The sequence below is a fragment of the Prionailurus viverrinus genome, chromosome B4 (assembly GCF_022837055.1).
Source record: "Prionailurus viverrinus isolate Anna chromosome B4, UM_Priviv_1.0, whole genome shotgun sequence".
NCBI classification, from domain to species: Eukaryota; Metazoa; Chordata; class Mammalia; order Carnivora; family Felidae; genus Prionailurus; species Prionailurus viverrinus.
Genome location: NC_062567.1, coordinates 67,070,985 through 67,096,143, shown reverse-complemented (window position 1 = coordinate 67,096,143; position 25,159 = coordinate 67,070,985). Strand labels below are relative to the sequence as shown.

At 43.5% G+C, this 25,159-nt stretch overlaps 1 protein-coding gene across 4 annotated transcripts in view; it reads left to right on the top strand.

The window, feature by feature from the left end:
• PRICKLE1 (prickle planar cell polarity protein 1) overlaps positions 1-25,159 on the top strand; it is a 111,908-nt gene that overhangs the window by 77,837 nt on the left and 8,912 nt on the right. The window contains exons 1-2 of one of the 4 annotated variants that reach the window (XM_047864867.1): positions 13,672-13,778; positions 23,677-23,862. In XM_047864867.1, coding sequence (XP_047720823.1) covers positions 23,731-23,862 — 132 coding nt within the window. In that variant the 5' untranslated portion in view covers positions 13,672-13,778; positions 23,677-23,730. Of the gene's footprint in view, positions 1-13,671; positions 13,779-14,273; positions 14,299-14,650; positions 14,949-23,676; positions 23,863-25,159 lie in introns of those variants that run through there. The other 3 variants (XM_047864869.1, XM_047864868.1, XM_047864866.1) reach the window with 3 other exon arrangements.

Below are 25,159 nucleotides of genomic sequence, written 5' to 3'. Positions count from 1 at the left end.
TCCAGGAGACGCGCCTCTGAGCCGATCCTGGCTCTGTTTTCAGAAATCTGCGCTCAAGTGTTCCCATCTCTTGCTTTTTAAGTACCCTCATATTGTATGATGTAGACTTTTCCTAAGACCCCACTTTTCTTTGCATCTCATTTCCCTTTTTAGAAAACCATCAGCAGAATTGATACTTCAGTGGGATTAGTATTTGGAACTTCTAAAATCCACCTATGGTTTTTGTGAGCAAGTGGGGTTTTGTGTCTGATTTTTTTTTTTTTTTTTGCCATGGACTCAATTTAAACTAGGTGTTTGTCTCAAACCTCTTTTTCCCAAGAATCCCCTTTGTCACATAATTCAATAACCAGAACCCTCTTTTGAATCCATGCAGTTAGATAATAGGAGGACCACAGAGAGGGATCTGTGGAGGCTACAGGAACCAGAGACCTGACCTAGCCTTCATCTCCCTGTTAAGTGAGTTAAGGTATGAAGAAGGTGTTGGGGTTAATCAGAGATGCCCACAGCTGAGAATTACCCAGCAGTTGGGAATATTCTGATGTGTTTTGATTATTTCAGGGATTCGTTTTCCTATAAGACTCAGAAGAAAAATTCACTTGCATAATTTCTGTTACTTTTTATTTATTTTTGGTTGTCTGGTCCTTTCTGCGGGACAGATATTGAAGCCAGTGGCTCCTAATCTTTTGTCTTTGTGTGTGTGTGTTGCATGAAAGCTGTAAATAGGCCATCTCTTGTGAGGCCCGTGTTCCTTTCTCAGCAGTTCCTTAGCTAAGATCTGCATTGTGATCATCCATTTGGGGAAAATTCCAAGGGTTTTAGTGTGTCTTAATTTCTTTACTACCCGGTACTCCAAAGAATCTGTCCCTCTGTGTAAAATGGGTGTGAGGGAAGTCTGGACATGCTCATCCCAGGTGGGAGTAACTCAGCTCAGGACTTTACTAGATCAGTAACAGGTGTGAAGTGTTGTCAAAAGGTTCTTCCCTTTGACAGCTGAATTGAGCCATAAAATTTTTGAATAATTTATGCACGTCTGTGGAAGCCCAGATATAGATTGTTAATCCGGGGTTCAGAATGCCCTAGTGTCGATTTCACAGTGAAATCCTTGAAGTTAATTTTTTAGTGTGTCTCTTATCTTTGGCGTAGGTGAAAATACTCAGATCGCCCCCTAAGTCAAAATTAGTTTTGTAAGCTATTATCCATGGTCTCAGCATCTTCTGATTGCTTCGGAGTTTATCACAATCACGTGTTTCAGTTTACATTTTAAAATATTACAAGATGGCCAAGACTGGGGTTAAGAAATCTTTAAAACATCTTTAATTTCGGTTTAACTGCTAAGTTGCATACTCTTCTTGTAAATTAGATTTTTCCCCTCCAAATTAAAAAAATGAAAAGAAGAAAAGAAAAGGAAAAAAGGGAAAGCAACATGCGGTTTGCTGTACTCATTGCTCCTCCTAGCCTGCCTGTTTTGCATTAGGAGGTTATGGAAACCTAAGACTGAAAGGTCCATAAAGAAAACCTTCCAGCAAAGGAAAGAAATAGAGAAAAGAGGCATCTGAAACTTGGCCCCTTTCCCCCATCTGCCCTAAAAATACATTCCAGAACAAAATGTGAGTCCCTGATAGTTGGAAATAGAAAGAAGAGAAGCAAATAATTTTTTTTTTAATCATACTTAAGTACTGTGGTTAAGTAGTCCCTAGTTTTGCCCTTAAGAACTATCTAAAATGTAAAACCATCTGGGAAAAATCATACAGAACTGTATATGTCCATTCATTCCCAGGTCATTCTGTAAGTTAATTGTTGGTTCCTCCCCTGTTCAAGACAAGAACTGCCACCAGGAATCTGCCCAGTGAGGCTCGTAACTGCCATCCCTGTTGGCAGATTCCTAGCAATAACATGGCAGAGGCCTCAGCCCACTTTCTCTTAGTTTCTCCTAGCAATGTTAATAGTAAATATTTTCCTTATAATGCCCAGAAGATGTGCAGTCTAGGTAGCACACGAGTGGTCATCTGGAATTATTTTTCCCCTTATAATTCTACTATAAATTCGTTTTTAATGTTTATTCATTTTGAAGAGACAGAGCACGAGCGGGGGAGGGGCAGAGAGAGAGGGAGACACAGAATCGGAAGCAGTCTCTAGGCTCTGAGCTGTCAGCACAGAGCCCGATGCAGGGCTCAAACCCACCAACTGCAAGATCATGACCTGAGCCGAACGAAGCTGGACACTTAACCGACTGAGCCACCCAGGTGCCCCATAATTCTACTATAAATCAAATTTGTTATTAGATAGCATTGGCATCATACTGCCAGCGTTCCTAGTACAGGTTTTTAAGAATTACAAATATTTATGTATGCGATCATCATATTTATTCTCCTTAAGAACTCTCTTAATTAAGCATGAGAAACAGCGTGACATTTTTCTGTAGATTTAAATTTGCCTGATAGTGCAAAAATAATATGGTGCACTTCATGAAAGCTCTTAGGGATCACAGTTGCGGGTTCGAGAAGGTCATCTTAAAGGTTCTTAGAAAGTGATCATTAAGTGTTGCTTGTGCAGGAATTCACCTTCCTCTTTTATCTTTGAGTGCTGACTCCATTTGAGAGGTTGTCTAACCATATCATTGGATTCTTTCAAAAAAAAGTTTGACTCGTCAGAGGCTAAAAACATGATATTTCATAAAACTATTTTCTTTTTTTAATGTTTACTTACTAATTTTTGAGACAGAGAGAGAGAGAGAGAGACAGAATGTGCATGAGCAGCAGGGAGGTCCAGAGAGAGGGAAAGAGAGGATCCCAAGCCGGCTCCATGCTGTCAGTGCAGAGCCCCTTGGGGGCGGGGTGGGGGTGGAACTCACAACTCTGAGATCATGAGACCTGAGCTGAACCTAAGAGTCGGACACTTAACCCACTGAGCCACCCAGGTGCCCTCATCAAACTATTTTCTCATGATACTTCCAGTCTTCACTAAGTTGCTCCCCCTCTCAAACATATTTTTTCCAAAGGAAAAGGGAATCATTTCAGTGATTCCTCGAATCTGGTTAGAGTCTATTGAAAGAGAAGCTAAAAATTCAGAAATGGTTGATAATGGAAATCTGGTTTGGTCCATTACGTAAGCAAAAATGCAGTGCGCCGACTTAAATTGGAACTAGCGTTTATGTTAAGGAAAAATGTTTGCCCCTCAGTGGGAAGCAGATTGTCTTTACAAGCCTCTGTGATGTCATATGAGTCCTCATAGTCTCCCATTATTTGGGCTCATCTGCAAGAAATTTTTACTGGGGGACATATTGGCAATTAGAATTGCCCAGAAATGCTGCCAGAGTATTAATTCTGTTGTCTTTGTTTTTCATTTGCTGCAACTGAACCGAAGGACCTTAGTATAAATATGTGTACATATACATAATGTATTATGGTTCTGGGAGTTGAGGTGTAATCAGTTTTGTCTGACACATCTATTAATGGCTGTATTATTTCAGTGCCTTTTGCCTTGAGCATGTGAGATGCGTTCAGAATGGGTTACCCACAGACTTCCAAACGGGACCATTCTCACGGTTTGCTCTTTGTTCAGCGTGATCTGCCTGTAAGTTGAGGAGGTGATGGTTGGGCTGCTGAACCCATCCGAGAATGAAAACCTTATTTGAGTAAGAGCTTAGTACGCCCTGACACTGGTAAGGACTAATGGGCGACAGAGCCACTGTTGTATCTATGACCTTCAGATACAGGCCACTTTTGTTGTATTGGAACAATAAAACAGACTTTGCATCTACAGAAATTAAAATGGTGCAGTGAACTGCTTCAAAAAGCTGACGGTCTCACTTGTCTGAGGATCTCTAGGGCTGGGGGCTGGGGAGTCCAACTCCTTTGAGCTGTACAACTCTTTGGTCCTAGAGGCCAGCGAACTGATGTATTGTCATCGAACCCCGCTAAGTGACTCACAAGTACTGCTTCATTTCAACCCAAAATAACATGATACTTAAAATTTCTAGAATTTTTCTTCCTACTTTCTGATGATGTTGCTGAGGGACAAGTTGGGGAAAGCAAAGCATTTTATTTTGCTATTTATAAAAAGCTCTGCTTTAAAAACAAACAGGCTTTGATGTCAGACTGGGTTTTGAATCTGGGATCTTGCACTAATTTGCTGATGATTAGGATGGTTGAGCAAGCTGCCTTAACTTTTCTCATTTGTAAAATGAGGAATATATGATCTACCTTATGCTTTTACAAGGACTTTAAAAAAGATATTTGTACAGGATTCAACACAGTGCTCAGCAAACAAGTCCTCCCAAAGTTATAGCTGCTGTAACGATAATAATAAGGGAGATTCATTTGGCGTTACTGGGTTCTTCCTCAATATATAAGCACAGAAAATGTAGTGACATCACCCTGTATGTCGAAATGACGCACAATTCTGGCACATACTTGATTCCTCAGTCTATCCTGATTCCACCACTCTCTTGAAGTTACTGATAATTGGTTGAAATGCAGGCCCTATAGCAGGTACTCAGTGAAATGGTATAAGACAGAGCTCCCATTCCCTCAAGGGGGCTAAGGATGTTCACAGCCTCCAGATCCACTCAGACCTCACTTTCATCCCTGACAAACAGCTTCTTCACCATGATCACCTTCAGAGAAAGATTTTCCTTTGAAAATCCTGGTTTTCTTCTCTTTCTAGACCAGCCACTCCCACCATTAGCCCAGGGATTGTGTTTTGTCTCTGAGGAACCTAACTTCCAATTTCACTGCTCCTCATTCTCCAGGGCTGATGGCATAGATCTTCTATGACTTTACATTTATTTTTGTGTCTTAAAAATCCTTCAGTGTGGCCCACAACAGGCCGTTAATGATTTGGTTGTGTCTTAAAGGGTTGGGTTTGGAGCTGTGTGCGTGGGCGTCGGATCAGACAGTTGCGCACATGGAACCCCAGGTCATGCTAGTGCAGAGGGCAGTACGTCAGCATCTGACTGACAGGAGAGGAGTCCACTCCTGTGGCCTGGTTCCTGCACTTTATCAAAATCACAATGGTTGCTCCGGCAAGCCATCTTCATTATGCTCAGTCCTGTGAAATAACAGTGATGGGGAGATGGTGCTCTCAAGAAGCGTCTGCTCTAGAAACAAGACCGACATACTCAAAATTGTGACAACTCAAGAGAGGGTATCGTGTGTTGTGGTCTCCATTGATCCAGTGGTCCATCATGACTGTTTCACTGAACTGTGTGGGGCTGAGCTTGGCAGGAGGAGAATGAAGGCAGTTGGGACAGCTCTTTGAAGGAGCTAGAAACACCAGAAGGTCTGTTTCTCAAAAATGTGTCTTTTCCATACACTAATATTAACCAAAAGAGTGGCTCCAGCCCACCCTTATTGGTGTAGGCGCTGAGTGGAAAGGAACGCTTCTGAGTTATCTCAAAGCTGTGTGCCAATAAGAAGAAAATCACATCACTCCAGTGGATACCATTTTTTTTTATGTTTATTTGTGAGAGGGAGAGAGAATGAGAGAGACAGAGACAGAGACAGAGACAGAGCACAAGTGGGGGAGGGGCAGAGAGAAAGGGAGACAGAGAATCCGACGCAGGCTCCAGGCTCCAAGCTGTCAGCACAGAGCCCGACGACGCGGGGCTCGAACTCACAAACCGGGAGATCATGACTGGAGCCTAAGTTGGACTCTCAACCTTCTGAGCCACCCAGGTGTCCCATACGATTTCTGATTAGGAAAGAAAATAAGCTGTAATTTGGGTGGTGGGACTCACCTGAATAAGGTGGGAGTCTAAGGACATACAGAGGGTCCTGCAGCAGTGGATGCACAGCCTAGAAGCCCTTGCTCAGGGAACATCTCCCGGGCCCACAGCAAATCATGTCCTGAAGTAAGGTAGCCGGCAGATCACAGTGAGTGGCTAGACAGAGCCACAGAGAGGGAACAGCCAGGTTAGGCAAAGGGTCATGAAACAGCACGATATGGCTGGAAGCCAGCAGTTACAGAGTCCAGGGTCAGGTAAGACAGGTGGTGGTGATAGAGCTGGAGAAGTCCCCAGGAGCTGACATGGAGGCCTTCACTGCCAAGAAGATGTGGAGATGTTGAGCAAACTGTGAAGAAGGGACTTTAAAGCAGGATGAAGCTGGTCGCATTTGTGGTGGTCAAGTGAAGGAGAATGACTAGAGAGGAGACGGTGTGAGGAAACGAGTCAGGCTCCTGTGGTAGCCCCGAGTGGCGGTGGCCACAGCCTTGGAGGGAGGGGGGACAGAGCCAGGAAAGCTGAAAAGACACAAAGACCTGATAAGTAACGCAGTGAGGGTAGGCAGGCAGGAGGGCCTGTGATGATTGGTTGGTGGCTTACTCAGAGTATTGGTGGTACCAGAATGAGACAGGAACAGAGGAGGACGTCAGGTGTTGGTTTGGAGGTAGGTAGGACACATGATTTAGAAGTTCAAGCTTTCTGGAGCGCCTGGGTACTTCAGTCAGTTGAGCGTCCTACTTCTGCTCAGGTCACGATCTCGTGGTTTGTGAGTTCGAGCCCCACATCAGGTTCGCTGCTGTCAGCACAGAGTCCACTTCTGATCCTCTATCTCCGTCTCTCTCTGCCCCTCCCCTGCCATCCCTCTCTTCCTCTCTCTCTCTCTCTCTCTCTCAAAAATTAAAAAAAAAAAAAAGAAAAAGAAATTTGGGCTTTCTAAAGAGATTCCAGGTTAGCCAGTTAGTGTTCCTGTCAGATCTCATAAGCCAAAAAGAATAAATGACCTAAGTGATGATAAACTTCACAAGATTGCTTTAAGTATTAAAACTAAAAGTTTTAACCTCAAATTAGTTGACATACTTTTTTTTTTAAACAAATACAAATAAAGAAAAACAGAATCAATGGACTGATCGTTGAGATATAAAAAGGAGTACTGTATGTGCAAGGTCTGAGTCAGGTTCTGTGGAGAATTGAATGTGAACAAGACAGCAAATATTTATTGAGAATCCTGTATGTACCAGGCAACGTGCCTGATACGCGAGGCCTGTGTATCTATCACTAAACAAAACAGACAGGCTCCCTGCCCTTCGCCCCTCTAGAATTCAGTGTAAACTCAGTGTTGAAGAGACTACTGCTGTGAGCATAAAGGACAAAGGAAATATTAAAAGTAACTTCTATCAAAAGGCAGTTACTCATCTGGAACTACGCGATTCAAGACCAATAGAACAATGTGAATTCCAAATCCTGTCCCTGGCACAATCTAATTAAAGCTTGTAAACCAGTCTCCACTACAAAATCACCTCGCTTAAATTCCCACGGTTGCAGAAAGGGACTTGGGATCTCAGATAAGATAAAGAAATGTTATGGAAAACTTTGCTGACCTTTTTCTTTTTGGCAAGAGGCTTCTGGCTTCTTGAAACAATTCTTTGCTGACACCTCTCTAAGAACACCTTGATTAATTCAGCACACAGTAACAGTGTTAAAAGCTGGCATGCCTTTGTTGGTCCAGATTCTCCCTTGAGGAAAATCAACCATTTTAGTTGGTGGAGAGTTTAAATAGCGTGAGAAAATACATAGGTTTGCAAAATAGCTTTGCATATGTAGTTCATGAAGTAAAGCAGCAAATGCTCCATAATTTTAAAATTTAAGACAAAGCAGCATCTATTTTTTAGATGTTTTGTATAAAACATGAACTGCGAGATTGTAGACCCCCCACTTAACATACCAGTGTCATTTTCAATGCCATTTTGACCTTTGTAGTAGGAGTTGGGTAGTTCTTCTACATAGATTATCTTCCAACCTGAAAATCATGTGCCTGTTTCTTTCACAGTGATGGACTCTGAGCTCTTTAACACTAGGGGATGTAAATGCTGTGTTGTAAAGGTGAATATCAACAGGAAGATAAAGTTTGAGCTTAGAAATGTAATTCCTGGGCATCTGGATGGCTTATTGGGTAGAAAGTGTGACTCTTGATCTCTGGGTCATGAGTTTGAGCCCCACGTTGGATGTGGAGATTACTTAAAATAAAAAAATGTAAATCCGTCAGGTCACCTTGAGTTTGTCTCCCATGGGCAGTGAAAAGTATTTGCTATTTCAAGTTAGAGTTCACATTCAGGCTAAACTGTCGGTTCTGTTTCAAGTAAACTGTGGGAATGTGGATTCACTTAGGAATGTCCGCACCCCATCTGCCTCCCTAACCCCCACCATACACAACGGGCCGCCACAGAGTCCAGTTCCTTCACCCTCAGACACATGGTCTGGTTTTCTCTGCCCTTGACTGCTGAGGCAGCTCCTAAGCTCTTCCCATCTAGCTTCCCTGCACTGCTCTTTCTGCCCTCCCTCTAATTAGGGCATAGATACAATCATGTACCTCTGCTTGAACTTCTGTGGCTCCCATAGCCCCTAGAGTAGCTTAAAGGGCAGCTTTCCTTTGGGCACAGTCTCCAGCCCCTCCGTCCTACCTTCCAGTCCTCCTATCACATTACCATGGGCTTACCAGGAGCTGCTCCCTCCCTTGGTCCTCAGGCTTTGATTGGCTCAACCTGGCCGGCGGCCCTGTTCCCTACCCCAACTCCACTCCAGTAATTACCCTGATCAACTCCTTCTAATCCCTAAAGGCCCGGATCAAAGCTTCCCCCACCTCCACACTTCCTTGATCTTCCAGAATGGATTGATCAGCATTTCCTCTTATTCCTTTATTGGAATTTTAACCACCCCTCTACAGTAGTGTAATCACAGTGTTGCATGTTTCAAAAAATGAAACTCTTTGCCCCGCTCATCTTGTGTATTTTCCTGTGCCTTCTTTTTGAAGTAAATCAAGATACAAAGATAGTATGAAGTTTAGAATAGGAAATCCTTAACTCAAGGGGAGGGAGGATCTCGGTGTGACAGTGCGGCCCTTCAAGAGATATCTTTTGAGTCAACCAAAGAATAGATCAGTGACTCAGCGGATGGATGCAGGAGGCCTCAGTTGGGGCAGCTTCTGAGCCAATACTTGTGAGTCCTTGGGAAGGTGGGACTGTTGCAGCCCCTTCCCAAAGTATTGTCAATAAATGCAGCAGGGATCTCACTATTAAAGTTTGTGACTGACAGGAAGATACAGGAGAGGAATTATGTGTTCATGTCTTTTCCCATATCAACTAATAATTAAATCAGGAGCACCACTTTCGGCTTCAGAGATTTTCTTCCTTATGGTAATACTGTAGTATATTCTCTTTATTGTTTCTTAACCTGTAAAAGTTTTATTTGATCCTCATAAAAAGAAAAACGTTATAAATCGTATGAAAATACATTTATTTTACAAATGTAAATTAAAAACTGATACAGTTTCCTATAATTTGCCTTCCCTTAGAAACCATATTAATGGCTTGGTATTTATGGTTTTGGTATTTATAGTCCTCTAAATAGTTTTGCTGTGCATATACTAGCCTATAACAATGTGATCATACTACATAATGTGTCTTTATATCTTTGATATCTTTATGTTATAGATCTGTCGGTATTTATCGGAAAATTAATTCTTCGTTCCTTAACATGTTGGTAGTGAAATCTGAGGAATGTTTGTATTAAACCACAGATCTACGGGAGTCGAGAAAGTTGAAGAACTTAAAGTCAAGATGCTTGAATACTAGTTTAATTATCTGTCCATGAAAACTAACACACATTTCCTGGGTGTGGGGAAGGGGCATTTCAGAAAAGGTGGGAGAGGGGGTGGGCAAAGATAGCTGCCCCGTTTTTACCGCAAGTTGTAAGCCAGAGCACGAGCGAAATGAAAGGATCTGATGATGCCCTGTTCTCCCTCCCAGCCTGGGCTGTGGACTCCAGAGATCGCAGCTGGAAACACCTATCTGCCGTTAGTGTCCTAAGCAGCTATTATTGAGTTTTTAAGAGACTCAGAAAATACTAGAACTGGTGGAGGCTCCAGGAGCATCTAGTTTGAGGTGAGGGAGCCTGAGGGCTGACCTGGAAGCCCTTGCTGGGGGTGGGGGGGGGAGAGGGGTAAGTATTTGTGGGAGGGGTTTGGGGAGAAACCAACCCTGAGCTTCAAGGGAACACTTTCCCTTGCCTCTGTTTGTATACTGAGGTTCCTGTTTTAGTTGAAAAATGGATTGTGTTCCCTCTTCCAAAGCTCTAACCATTGACCTAGCCCCAAACACTAGCATTTTTAGAAATGAAAAAAAAAAAACCCGAATACCTTAGAGAAGTGATTTATCCCAGTGTGACAGAGCGAGTAAAATTGACAGAGAAGAGACATTTCAGTCTCCTGAGAACCCAGCACATCAGGGTACTTGGATGGAGGAGTCACATCACTCTCAAAGGAGGTACGAGTTGGGGGAGGGGACAGACAGGAAGCTGGGAGGGTTGGAGTAGTAAATCTAAAGAGGGATTGGGTGTAGAAAATGTTAAAGAACCAGTGCTCTCTAATCACATTGCTTTAAATATAATCAAAGGGCAAAGAGAGTAATTGGAGGCCTAGAGGAACTGTAACCTATTATAAAACACCGTAATGCCTGTTAACTCTAGGAAGAGCTGATATCTGCCTTGGGGCCCTTCCCAGGGGGAAGAAGGCTCTAGAGACTCAGCTAATGGTAACTAGAATTCGCAAATATATAGTAACCCACTAGGTATACCTGTCCAATCTGAGGTACAACAGAAATGTTTAAAATTAACAAGAAAAAAAATTTTTACCTAAACATTCAGTGGTAACAAGGATGATGAATTATTATGATTATTTTTTGAAAAATGATCTCATTTTTTAAAAAATCTGGACAAGATGTAGGATCCCATAGATTGTCATCAACTCTGTTGTATGATTTTGCAATTAAAAAAATTATTTTAAAAGGCATTTTAATTAGAAATTACATCCTACATACAGGTGTTACTTGAGATTCTTTTAGTTACCTATCTCTTTATAGTCAGAACAGCCGAACTGCTGTCTTAGACCATGCTGTCAGTGAAGACTAAAGCTGTCACCCTACTTAACATTACATATGCCAGCTGCCCCTCAGATTTACTGAGTGAGATGTCACTTGATGACTATTAGAGCCCTTGGTCTCTCTTCTCTATTAAGAAACTGAATCATTTAAATAGGCTCTTCCTAGATTTCTGACCTTTAGTTACAAATTCTTCCAAATGTCTGGGACAAAGAGCACCTCTTACTGTTCAAACTAAAACCCAGGTCTGTTTTACAAATGAAAAAACAGAGGCAAGGAACAGAAAAGACCTTAAGGTCACTATATACAAATCCCAGGAGAACCAAGAAATAGCACCAAGGTTTGCTTTATATTTTGTCCTTTATCTCTTTCCTCCAGACCCGGTAGAGTTGGCAGGCATTTGACACACAGAGTGCTGCCTCTTTATTTCTTTGCCTTTGGCATTTTTCTGTTTTTTCTTTTTTTTTTTTTTTTTCCCTATCATTGTCTCTTCCATTAGGACACTGTAGTTCAGTGTGGTTTTAGGTTAGAGACGGAGTTACTTGCCCAGGTATGGTATATCTGTAAGGCCTGAGAAGAATGTCCAAAACTCATTTGTTCATTTAACTCATGTTTATTGAGCTTGTCTGCTATGTGCCAGGAGTGATTCTAGGTGCTGAGAATACAGTAGCGAATACTGGAAGTCCCCGCCTTCTAGGGGAAGAGAAAGAAAGCAAACATGAACAACTAGGCATATAATAATGTCAATCAGAGCTAAGAGCTATGATGTGAATAGCGCAAACCAGAGGAAGGGATGACTTGGGGGATTAGGAACATTGGAGAAGGCCTCTTTCAGGAGGTCACAGTACAGCAGAGACCAGGATGGGATGAGGGAACCAAGTCCTGTGAATTTCTGGGCTTCCTTTCTCAGCCTCCCCTCAAGTGTGATCTGCAAGCAATGAATATTCCACCTGGCTGAAACAAAAGGGTGCTGGTTGGGGGCCTTGCTTCCCATCCTGCATAAGTTCACCCTTGCCGATAACAATGCCTTTCGGACCAGACCAAAGTCTGTTGCATTCAGTTGGAACATTAGTAAAAGCTTTTAACTCTCTCCAAAGTGCTTCAGCACTAAAAACACTGACAATAGGCAATAAAGCTGACAGTACCTGCTGAAATTGTAACAAACAGTATTTACAAACAACGGCCTTAGAGGAAGCACACTTAACAATGGCCGACATTTAATACTGATAAGTGTTGCTATCAGTTTGTGGCCTTGGCTGATGTGTAGCTGCCCTTTGAAAGCTGTTTCCGGGGCGTCTGGGTGGCTCAGTCCGTTGTGCCACCGATCATGATCTTGCGGTCTGTGGGTTCCAGCTTTGCGTTGGGCTCTGTGCTGACGCCTCGGACCCTGGAGCCTGCTTCGAATTCTGTGTCTCCCTGTCTCTGCCCTTCCCCCGCTCACACCTTTCTCTCTCTCTCTCTCTCTCCCCCTCTCTTTCTCAAAAGTGAATGAACATTTAAAAAATTAAAAGCTGTTTCAAAAAGGATCCACCTGGCTTAAAGCATTGGTCTGCTGCTACTTCCTTTATCATAATGATATGATAGTTTAGGATTTCATTTAAGTCCATAACTGACTGCACTTTTGTCCTACAGATGCTGTCAGTTGATGACGTCCCTGAGGAAGCCCAAACAGAATGAAATAGGAAAAAGGAAATCTGCCCTAGGTCATCACGGCTAATTTCACAGGTCCAGGGAGGAAAGTGGTAACCTTGGAAGTCCTCCATCCACCCTCCGCAAACCCCCACACAACCTGAGGGCCAGAGCAGCTCTATATCACACCTGTTGAGAAACAGCCTTCAAAACTGGACCCTGAATTGGCCAAAAGAGTCTATTTGAATCACAAATCCTGTTGTTTGAAGCGGTATTTCCAAATTACCAACAGAGCCACAAATTTTTTGTCTCTGCCACTTTAAAGCAATAACTTAAAAAGGGAGCTTCTCGGCAGCTGCCATGCTTTAAGGCAGAGATAACAGAAACTGGCTAGGGAGTTGTTGGCTGCTCTATTTATGGCAACTTGTTTGTGTATTTTTAAATCACAGTTACAATGGACTATTGTTCAGTTGAATAATACTGTAGAAACATATATGTTACAAATCACTCTCCCAAGGAATCCTGGTGGTTCAAGGATTCTTTTTTTTTAATCTTGATAAAAAGGTAGGATACCTAAGGAACCAGTGACCATTTTAAGTTGCTTTTATTTAACAGCACTTTATAAACTGACACAACTCTTAAGTATTTAAATAATGCATCTTTCTCTCTCCCTCCCTTGGCATTTTATCACCTTGTGATAAGACTATTGTAGATATTAAAACTTGTGGTTCAGAAGAGATCCATACCTCAGGTATGTCTCCTTTCTGTAGACAATTAATGCCAAACTTCACTTTCTTTCAGTGTATCTAGAAATAGCTCAGAAACAAGATTGGCCTTTTAAGTGTGAGGCACGTTCTTGTGTTTGAATAATGATATTCACTTAACCTGTTTGTAAAAACTCTTACTCATGTACTTGATTAAGTATATCCCAAGACCCGGCACCATTTCTTTTGCTGTTATTTACCGATAAAAATAAATCTCCTGCGCTAAGCAGTAGGAATCACTGCGAAATGCAGGAAAAGTCCGAAGAAGAGAATTCTCATGTTAATGAGTCCTTCCAAGTGAGAACTTGGTTAAACGTGCCATTTGCTGACATCATGTTTATGGGGCTGAGTGGAGATGATTTCTTTAAGAGGTGGCCTTGCATAATTCTCCTAGCGTTTTGTGGCCCGCGCGTGCACCTGCGGGAGGGGGAAGTTTACATAAGCGTCCTGGGGTATTTGCATCTCAGCTGCTCCTCTCACTAGGGCTCCTGGGAATGGAGCGGGCGGACGGAGGTAAGGGGCTCCAGCCGCGAGGCTGGCCAAGTGGGTGGGTAACTTTTCGAGGAATAATGTGCGCGCAGGACCTCGTGGAGACCTGCCAGGGGCACGGTCAGCAGTGACAGTTCCTGGAAAGCGGGCGGCCGTGAGACCAGGCTGGGCAGGCGCCTCCTGCGGACGGGAGCCGGGAGCCCAGCAGGGCTGCGATTGCGAGCCGGGAGGCCGGCCTGCGGCGCTCCTTAGGAGGGTGGGACCAGCAGGAAGCGAAATGGTTACTTTTTTAAATGCGGGCTCTGGTTACTTTTGAAGCTCGCCGGCCGCGGGCGCAGAGCGGACACCGGGATTTTTCTCTCCCGGGTGGAGGATTCTGGAGGAACGCAGAGCTGGGGGGTGGGGGATGCGGTGGCCTGGACGAGGCGACTCAGACACGGGGGAACAGAGTCGGCGACGCTGGCGGGGACAGAGGGTCTCCGGGGAGCTAAGGGACCTTTTTGCAGCCCTCCCCCCACCGCGGCTGGTTAGGGAGCTGCAGCCGGTGAGGATCGCCGCCTTGCACCGAAAGGGGGCTCACGGGGGACAGCCGCAGGGGCCGGGGGTGCGTCAAGGAGGAGCGGGGGCGGCAGCGACCCCTAGCCAGCGGGTCAGGGCCGGTGCTGAGCCGCGACAGGGGGTGCGGCCCGCCGCGGTTTAACCGGGGCCCTGCGCTCGCCGCCCCCGCCCCTCCGTCCCCGCCCTGCTAGGGTCTCCTCCGGAAACGGGTGGACGAGGGTGACCTCCTGGAGGGCACTTAGCCCCGTTTTCCTTCGGGAACCTCCCTGCGCCGGGCCGCCAGCTTCGGCAGGACGCGGAGCGGTGGGCGCCTAGGGCGCGCCGAGAGGCTCCGCGGATTCGCGGGCCGCGGCGGGTGCCGGGAGGGGCCGCAGGCCGCGTTCCACCCCGCGGTTGCAGGTGGGGAGCCGCGGTCTGGCCCCGGGGCTCGATGGCAGCCGGGCGGCGGGGACTGGACGCCGAGGGCCACGGGGGTGCGCGCGTCACCGTGCGCCCGCCGAGAGGGGGCTTCTTGTCGGAAGTTGGGGGGTAGAATCCGGGACCGGCGGCCACTCGGTATCGCCGTCAAGCCGCGGGGCGAGTGCTCTTCCTTGGAGGGGACGCTGCGCAGAGGCGCCGCGAGACTTTCCGCTGGAGGTGGGTCAGGGGGTTCGCAGGCGACTGTTGTGGCCCCTGGGGAAAGGGGAGCTGTTCTCTGCGGGCCTGGCGTCGGCGCCCGGGACGGGCTCGCTCGCTGCCGCTGGGTCTGGGGCTCGGCCTCTGGGCGCCGTAGCGGGGAGGCGGGGAAGGGGCCGGGTGGTGGGGGAGAGGGCCGCGTCCCACCCGCGGCTCGGGGCGCCCCCTTGCGGCCCGAGCAGCCACGGCTGCGCGGAGGGTAGGGCTTGCGGGGCGCCGACGCCTGCTGCAAGCTGTCTCTTCCCGGTGCGGGCCTGGGTTGACCCAGCGGAACCCCCACAGCCATCACTCGCAGCCCTATCCAGAATTAGCCTGCTGAATTTTCCCGAAGAAGGGTGACATCCTTTCCCTCCGGCTCCCCTCCCGAACCCCTTCTTAAAAAGCTCAGGTTTTCACATTAATCTATGTCAGTATAAACCAGGCTATGTGTGGAATTTGTTTTTACAACTCGAGTCTTGTGACTTCTCAAACACTTTCTTGAAGTGTTTTCTCTGGAAACTTGTTTCAAATGAGTGCTGTAAGTTTCACAAAGAGGAGTGTTGTTCAGGAGCCAACAGGTGACGGGGTGAAACCTGAGTCTGTGTGTACATTGGAGTCAAGTCTGGCTGCCGTTTCCTTGGGCCGCCGTTGAAAATAGAAATTCAAAAAATCAATAGGAGACTGACTGGAACACGATTTGCGAAAAATATCTGCGTCCCCCTTTATGGAAATTAACTAGTCCATTAGAGCCGTGCCTTGCGTGGTCCGCGGCACACCCCAGCATGCGTTTTGGATTTTGTCTGTATATACCGGTTTACAGCCAAAAAATCTGACCCCAGAAGCGTCGCTCTGGCAAAGGACCATGCTTTGTCATCATGTTTCCTCCTTTTGTTAGGCAGTCTGTCTTACTGTCGTGGAATGTATTTGTGCATGAAATTAGAATGCTTTGAAACCCCGCAGCGTTCCACATTTCCTCTTGGAAAAATGGATAGCTTCTTGGCAATTGGATGGTACATGACAGGCCACTCAGCTGTTGGAAAATGTACAAGTTGGAGGGAGGTCTACCTGGAAAATACAGAAAATGCCAAAGGGCACATGGCCTAATGCCACTAATTGCTGGTATGAAGTTCTTTTACTAATGTTTGATGGAGCAGTGCCGTTGGATACCTTCATTATGTTTTTATTTTACAGTTATCTCAACAGTTCGTTTCAACAGAAATAAAAGTGAATTGGGCCCTGAACTTTCGTCTTCAGCAGACAATAAGCATTGCGTACTCTTTGTGTGTGTGAAAACTTTAAAGAGATAACAGTTTAGGATCTCTACTATGAAATTCAAACTTTGGTTATCATAGTTTTGATACCTATGGTGACTACAGGTCTTTCTGGCTTTTTAAAAGTCTCCATAAACAAGGGGATACCTATATCCACAGGGTTGTGTATTTTGTGTGTTGAAAAGAACAGAAGTATTACGGGTTTTTGTACTACCAAATTAGTCTGTAGTTAAATTTAATCCACCTGCATATTTAGCCTGAAGAGTTAGAGTAGCTCTTGAGTGGTTATGTGTGATCTGCATCTTTTATGTGCTAAGGCCTTGTTAACAAGCAGTTTAACAAAGAAGTTGTTAAGCAGTTTGTGGCCCTCAGGATGACACTTAGCAGCAGGGGACACCTAGGGAATGTTAGCCCAACTGAGTTCACAAATCAGTATCTGTTCTGGGTTTTGGTGATCAAAGGATTTCTAACTTCCCTGGGGATGTTCACACAAGAAATACCTTTTCGTAGGGACCCTGCAATGCCATGGTAATCTTCACATAGGAACTAGAGTGGAATTTGGGAGAAGTGTTTGTAAATTAGGGGTATGACCTTAGACTTCGTATTCAATGGCAGGGACTGAAAATTATTCTGTTTTCCATTTGCATGATTTTGATTTGATTTGGTGACTTAGTCCAAAAAATGATTAATAATAGGAACCATACCAGAACTGATGTACAGTTATAACCTCAATATGTATCTGATTGAACTCCTTCTCCCCAACCCTCTCAAATCCTCATTCCCTCTGACTTGCCAGTGTAGTATTTCTGTTTTAGTACATCATCTTTCAGTCACCTAAGACTACCTTTGACCCAGATCCCCCCCTTCCTATTGGTTCCCCAAGCCACCATGTTTAGGCTCTCTTGGGAACAGTAGACAAATAGGCCCCTCCCAGGTTCCTGTTCTCTTTCCTGACCATCACTGTAGTATTAATTTTCTTTAAGACCAGCAGTGGTACTCTGCTCACATGCCTTTTGTCTTTTCCCATTGCCTTTAGGGTTAAACACAAAGTCAGCTGCCTGATCTTTTTAATTCTTGAAAGCGTCATTCAGTGCTGTCATTGCCATCTATTATTGCTTCTGGCTTCAGCAAAACTCTCGACTCTTCACTGCCTCTGGACCTTCATATACTGTGCTGACTTATGAAACTTTTTAGGGAAAAATAGTAAAGGCTCGTTTATGTATATGTAAAGGTCAACCAAAATAGTACTCCTTAGCTATTCTGGAGGCAGCATGTAAGTGCAGTAGAAAATAAATGATCCTCAAATGACCAAAATAGCATAGCAGAATAATAGAGCTGCTTTTAATTTGCATAATACCTTCACATTTTGTGTATTATCTTATTTAACCAGTGATTACTTCCAGAAGGAATGTGTAAGCCCTTGTTCATAGAGTAATGATTCTATATACGTCTAGATGAATTTTTTCAAATTACAGTTGCCTAATTTGCAGAACATTGAAAGCAAAATACTAAAAAAGATTTAGAGGTTGTTGGTTGTGGGCAAAGGAAAAAGGCTACTTACTTTATAAGAGACTAAAGTAGCAAGAATTCAGAATCTGTCATGAGTGCAGGGAGGGAAAAACCTATAAAAAAGTTTGTCAACCATCTTAAAGCCTTGGGCCATGCAATTCCACACATCAGCTCTACACTGTGAGGTAGCCCTAAACTTGTGTTCCAATTGAGGAACTAGGTTCCGGGGTCACATCCAGCTGAATGACTAGATTGGATTCCTGAAGCCAGCGTTCTTTCTATTGTTCGTTTTCTGTTCAGAATGAAAACAAATGATCAGTCAAAGGCTAACTCACATATAATTTACACACACGCACTCAAGAAAACAAGGAAATGTATAATGGAATTTGGAAATATTCTTACCATGTTAAATACATTTTCTTTTTTAAGTTCTAGCTTTTAATGGAATGAAGTCAATTGCCTCTTTTTGGTATTTCCTAGAACCACTCAATAATGGCCCTTAAATACAGAGATGAATGAATGGATGGAGTAAATGAATCTCCAAAGTAAATTTCACAAGGAACCCCTCCTTATATCACTGTTGGATGAATGAGACCATACTCTGATTGGGGGAATAAGGGCCAATTTACAGCCAGTTATATATTGGGTTCTCACCATTGTTGCTCTACTAAGACACCTGGAAATACCCTGCCATGCTCCGTAGACCATTATGCATTGCGTGCGTGCGCAGGCATGCTGGTATTGGAGATTTTGTTGTGAGGACTGGTTAGAAGTTGATCCCAAGGGACTTGGGAATGGTGGCTGATAGTTTGTCAAAACTGTTTGCCCTTCAGGAGGCTACAGAACCTCCAGAACTCAAAAAGAAGATGAAATTCACATGTCAACCTTTGTCTTGGCTATTAACGTGTTCTTATTCTGGATGTTGCTGGTCAGTTTCAAGAAAAATCTGTGTAGTCAGAGTGGAAATAACAATGCCAATTGACACAGTCAGTAGTAATTTTAATTCTTTATATTCGTGTAATTCCTTTCTTCTTTAAAACTTTGACCTACTTAGACCATCTTTGTAAGGAAAATAGTTACAATAAAGAACAAGGCCCCATTGCGTTTGGTGGTTTGCCAAAGGTCTGAAGAGTTCAGGGCTGGGTTTACTGAATGCTGAAGCCCAGATCCCATTCCTTTACGTATTGCTCTGTCCCTTGGGTCAGATGTTCTCTTGACAATTATATGATGATTGAGAAGTCCTACATCTGCGAACTGTTTGTCTTTGAGTTTTTTTTAAATGGTGAGAAGTAACTAACTATTTTGAAGGAAGAAAGGAGAAAAGGAGAAGGAAGGGAAATGAAACTCTTCCACCTTCTGTTGTTTGGCTGGCTGGGAGCATCCCCACGATAGTCCTTGTCTTCGTAAGAAAAAAGTATCTCATTTCTCTCTACCCAACCCTGGGCTTTCTTCTCGTCTCCCTTGTCCATTCCCTTTTCTTCTTTTTGTCATTCGTCTCCTTGAGTCTTCTTTCTAGTCTGCTTTTAGTCCTCTCTTTAAAATAGTACCTGCAAATAACTCCTTACCTGCTGTAATTTAATCCAAGTATCTGTTCTCTGTGCTTGACCTCAGTGCCATCTTCGACAGTGCTGTTAGCTCTTAAAGGTGTTGCTCCCTCTACATGCTTCCTTGACGGTCAAACTCTGGAACCTGAACAAACCCATTCCTGAACATTGTTCTACTTTTTTCCCTGCATTGTGAGACATGCGGAATTATGAAGAGACTTTGGAGAGGTGGGGCCCTTCCAGATCCATTTCCTTAACAGGGGCAAACCTAGCACAGAATTAGTTAATGCATAATTGTCATTCACATGTGATTAAGTTCATTCAGTTACAGCATTTCACTACCAGTACAATAAACCTTCCTCAGAATAATCACAGAATACTAAGTTATTTTGGCTTTTTACTCTGTTGATCTCCAGTATCTAGCACCGTGTCTTGCATATAGTTTTTTTTTTAATAAACATTTAAAAAATATAATATCATATTTAACTTAGCTGTGGTTAGGTAAGAGGATGTTAAAAATCTGCACTTCCGTAAGGCTCCCACAAAAGTATGTGTTTGTGATCATGAGGAGGAGAATGGTGATAAACCAGATGAAGCAAAATGCAAACACTTGATGAGTCTGGGTAAAGGCTACAAAGGGCTATTCCAACTTTCCTGAAGCTTGAAATTACATCAAAATAAAAATTTACAAAAATTAAGTACAAAATTAATAAAGGACAGGGCCACTTTTGCCCATCTAAGTGTGGTTCTTCAAAAAAAAATGTTGAAAATTTTCTATATCATAATTCCAACTTTGGATAGTTCTATTCCTGTTATAATTCAACTCATTTGTAGACCTGATTTGTGTCTGTATTTCACATGATCAACCTAGAGACAATACCTGGAAATGAAATTAATTAAATCTTTCTGTTAGATCTAATTCACACATGGTTTCGTGTTTGTTCTAAAAGGTGGTATTTTGGCAGACGAGACAGAACCACATTTAGATGTCATTAGGAAGATCCTACATCATGACCCAGAGCATAATTAATGGCCACGTCCCCCTCTTTCTTTGTGCTGTCAAGCATTTTCAATACAGTAAATGTAAATGCCTACATAAGGTGTATTTGGGAGATCGTGTATTTTTTTTTAAGTTTATTTATTTTGCGAGAGCGAGAGCAGAGGAGGGGCAGAGAGGAAGAAAGAATCCCAGGCAGGCTCTGCACTGACAGCGCAAAGCCTGACGCGGGGACTGAGCTCATGGATTCGTTAAGACCATGCTCTGAGCCGAAATCCAGAGTCAGATACTTAACCGACTGAACCACCCAGGCGCCCCTGTGAAATGTTTTTATTTATCGTTTTTATTACTTTAACATTTTATAGTCCAAGAACCATGATCAGCAGTCACCTGCTTTCATATGACACAGTTTGAGAAAATGATATACTTAAGAATAAAAGGGTCTACTGACACAAGTAATTTTTTAAAAGAGAAAAATCCATATTCAGATTTTTGTGTTATCAAGTAAAGGTCATGCTATGTAACTTTTATTATTTTAATTTTTTTTTGTCAGCTCTGAGACCTTCCCAATGCATGTAATGTTTTGTCATTTTATTATCTTCTGATAGAAAGCAAAAAGAGGCTGTCTCCAGAGAATAAACTCTGAACCCACAGCTCATGAGGCTGGTGAATTTTTATAATCCTTTTTTACTGTGTGCTTTCCTTGAAGTGCCTTTTCTGGGCAAAGTGGACTGTCTCCCTACATTCAGTCATTTGTCGTGACTGATGCAGTAGCGGTACTAACTGGCCACAGCAAAGGGGAACCGGCTCCGTCAGGTTCCACCTCTAGGAGGCAGTGTGGGGTTAGAGGTTTAAGATCACAGGCCAAGTTCTAAGGCCACTGTGCCTTTGGACAGTTGTCCTGTGACAGTTCGTTCTGAGGCTCCGTCTTCCCCCCTGTGAATTGAGACACGCCCTCATTGGGTTGCTCCATGTGATAATTAAATGTCATAACACTAATACCACCAGGAATCAGTTAGCTGTCAGAATGCCAACACATAAAACTGAAAGCCTTGCCTGTGATAACTCGTGTCCCTTCACTTGGACCCTTCACATTGTTGATGGTCGACAGTCCTCAGTGTAGTGTGTAGAGAGGCTGGGACGAATATATGGGAGTTGTAGTTCAAGGCGTGGCCTCCCATCTAGATTGGAAGGAGGTGGATTGTGTCATTTAGTGCTAAAGTTGATTTACCTTGATTGGGATGGCAATTTACTACTTTTTTTGCAAAAGGCTAATCTAGGAATATAGCTGTAAAAGTAATTCAGATCTTTGGTAGTCTGCGTCTTTGTGCTAGCTTGGAAAATCCATGGTTTGTCTTAAATTTGTGTTTTCTCTTGTTTTATAATATATTAATATTTAATAGGTTCTTGTTAATATTTATGCTTTTTGTAAGTTTCTGCAGTGCAGGTACCTTAGTGTCTCCTTCCTCAGCCAGATTTGGGAAGGGCCAAATATATATATTTCAATATTCAGGTTAAAATTGCATTGAAGGTTCCCAGCCCCCCTGCCCCCGTTCTCCTGGTGGGGATTTTTGAGTTACTAATTAAATTCTTAACCTCTAGTTCTCTTCCTTTGACATGTGGGAGTTGCTTTTTCCAAAACAAAAGGGAAAGACTAGATCCAAGAAATTTTCTGACTTTCATTAACACATCCTTTTTTTACGGAGGGCTAAGAGGAATGTGCCTGTTTAGAGAGCCTTTCTTAAGTCAAGATGGGAATGAATTGCACCTGTGTGAAATGACTTGTTTAAAAGGTCGTAACCTCCCAATGATAGTGGAGGAAATGAGTTCATCTTTACTTTTTGTTCAGGGTGAAGGAAAAGTTAAACTAATAGCTGAAATAATATCTGCCTACTGTATGGCGTCGCTCCTTCTTCTAACAACGATTTGTAGCCCTTGGATGTTTGGCCTTCCATTTGTTAACTGTTGCAATTTTAATTTATGTCCTTTGATTTATAAAAGTGTACGTTTTAATAATTGGGTTGTGAGAGGTAACTTTCTGATACTGTAGAGTTGGGTTTGACATAGTGGCTGAGAAAGGACTTCCTCTCAGGCAGAAGTGTGCTTAGGGTTCACTGCCTTTCCTGCTTGTTTTAGCAAGAGAGAGAATTTTTTAAGGCAGAACAATTTTTGGAAGTCTGATGAGTCAGGCACGTAGTGTGACTGTACTCTGTGGCTTTCAGCTGTGTAACCTTAGGTGAGTGATTGAACTTCCTGAGCCTTGTTTTCTTTAAATTGGGGTCAGGCTAATTATGTTGGTTTTTGTTTTTGTTTTTGTTTTTTTTGGTGGAGGGAGAAGGAAAGGGGCAGGTATAAAACAAGCTGCATCGATTCTGAAAAGTCTTGTATCTTTTTTTCTTAGTGCCTTGGGATGAGGGATGATGTTTAAGAATCAAAAGAAATTTAACAAGGAACTTAAACGCCGATAACAAAGTTCCTGGGCTGTAGAGCAAGAGACCCCTGTGTTAACACCTTTGCAGCCCTTCCCTCTGAGGAAGACTTTTCATCCAGAACTGGATTTACATCTTACTTTGCCCAGTAGCTGGCTGCTAGCTTGTCACACATAGTAGGTGTGACTTTTCAATGAATGCCTGCTGGTAATGCAATTCCACACTAATAGTCAGCTAGCAGGATTTTATTTTAGCCTCGTGCTTGGATTCAATTACTTTTTGTTGAAGGAACTCATTAATGAACTGTCTGGCAGACTTTGGCCCATTGATACTAAAGGCTTTTGGATTGAATGTGCTATATTAAGGATCCAACTGCTTTTTCTAGTCAGGGAGTAAATGAGGTTTACTGACTCTCAGAACTTGATTAGAAACCAGAAATCTGAGCAGTCTGCCAGTGGACCCACTCTGTGCAGGCAGCAGTAAATGGCTGGGATTAGGAGACCCGGGAGCAGGGTGGGGTCTCGGGAGCACAAAGCAGCAGGCAGGGCAGGAGGCGGTGCCATCTCTGACACTTCTTCCACTCTTGGGACTTCACAGGATTTCATTTGTGGGAAAGTTAGAAAGTCAACAAAGCAGTTTCTTGAGAACCCTTCTAACGAATAGCGTGTTAGAGGCGCTTGTTAAAGGCAGCTGGAACTAAGCTAGTTTTGGTAGCATCTTCTGAAATGCTAAATTGTTAAGGGGGCTGCTTCCAAATTGTGTAACTCTAGATGCGCAGTTTTGGTGGGCCTGGGGGTTGGGGGGTGGCGACACTGGTAACTTGGTGACTAGAAACGGGTAACTAGTTACTAGAAAACCAGGCCCAGCTGTGTGTAAACAGCATTCCATACAAGTTCCTGGAGGGCAAGAGTAGTGCCTTCAGGTTTTAATTTCTTTGTTTTTTCCCTATATTGTCCACAGCAGCCAATGTTTGATGTCCTGTGACTGAGAAACCGGCCTTTTCACTTCAATATTATGCCTTTGGAGATGGAGCCCAAAATGAGCAAGCTTGCCTTCGGGTGCCAGAGGAGCTCCACATCTGACGATGACTCTGGCTGTGCCCTGGAGGAGTATGCCTGGGTGCCCCCAGGCCTGCGGCCAGAGCAGGTGGGACCTCATCACTCCATGTGCTCTGTTTACCAACAACATTTCAGATTTCTTTTGAGAAATGCTAAAAAATGTACAGACCATTCCTACCATTACTGACACGCTATGCTACCCTCCTTTGTCCTTACTCTCTGGGTAGTATAAATTTTTGCTTTTGAAGGGCATACTTAATTTCTTCGCTCTTGGGAGAGCGTGAGAGGAATTTAAACTTTTTGAAGACATCAAGTAACAATAGAAAGGTAATGAAAGGAAAGAGGAACATTTCCATGCCAGCTCTGAGCAATGCTTTTGCTTTGGAAGAGATGAGAAGTACAGAGCTGTAAGAAATCACCTGAAATGTTATTGCTTAGACGTTTGACCTTTGATAACCTGACACATAAAAGAATCTGTCACCACAGAGTGTATTGCAAAAAAAAAAAAAAAAAAAAAAAAAAAATTTATGCTTTGTTTGTATTGTTACTTTAAGATAAGAATATTGTATATGCAGAGTTTTATCTCCTCAATATCCTTATAATGATGAACTTACTAAAAATTGCTGGTGACAGATGCAGGTGAAGCCATAGTTTGAAATAAAAGGTCCCAGCTGGGTGTATGACTGCTCCTAAGTTATGGGGGTTTCCTGCATGGTGGGAAACTTTTCTGAGGAATAGGGGCTCCCTACTCATCCTGGCACAGTACCTGGTGCACATGGAACTGGTATTCAGTAAGCACTCCTAACTATAAAACCTTCTGTGGCTGACACAATGGGGAGGGAGAGTGGTGTGCTGGCACACTGGTTAGGAAAGCAATATTTTGACTACTTACTAGCAGAAAACCCCTTCTTTCAGCTTACGATTGGGTAGGTTTTATGTGATAGAAAGATAAACTGAAGCAGACAAGCCCATAGTTCCCTGATCTTTTCCCCTCAAACCACCTTGATTGTCAGCACTGCAAAGTACTCTACATGCATTAAGGGATATACCTTGAAATACCATGGGGGAAAAAAAAAACAGAAATGGAGTTCTCCTTTCAAAGTGACCTCAGTACAGCTCAGTATGGCCCCCCTCCAGTTTCCGTGGGGAAACGGACTCCAGGTATTTAGAAAATAACACCCATGGAAGCAAAGAAAGCTGATGCTTGAGAGAACCAGATAAGGGAGAGTTTACACAGTTTAACAAAACAGCTTTTGTCTTTGTGACGTGTAAAATTCAGAGAGCAAATTGAGTGTGCTTGTGTAGTGTCTGGGTTTTGGGCGGCGTCACACAGCCTGTGTGGTCATATGCAGCACTCACCCGGCATTCTTTCTTGGCTGACCCTA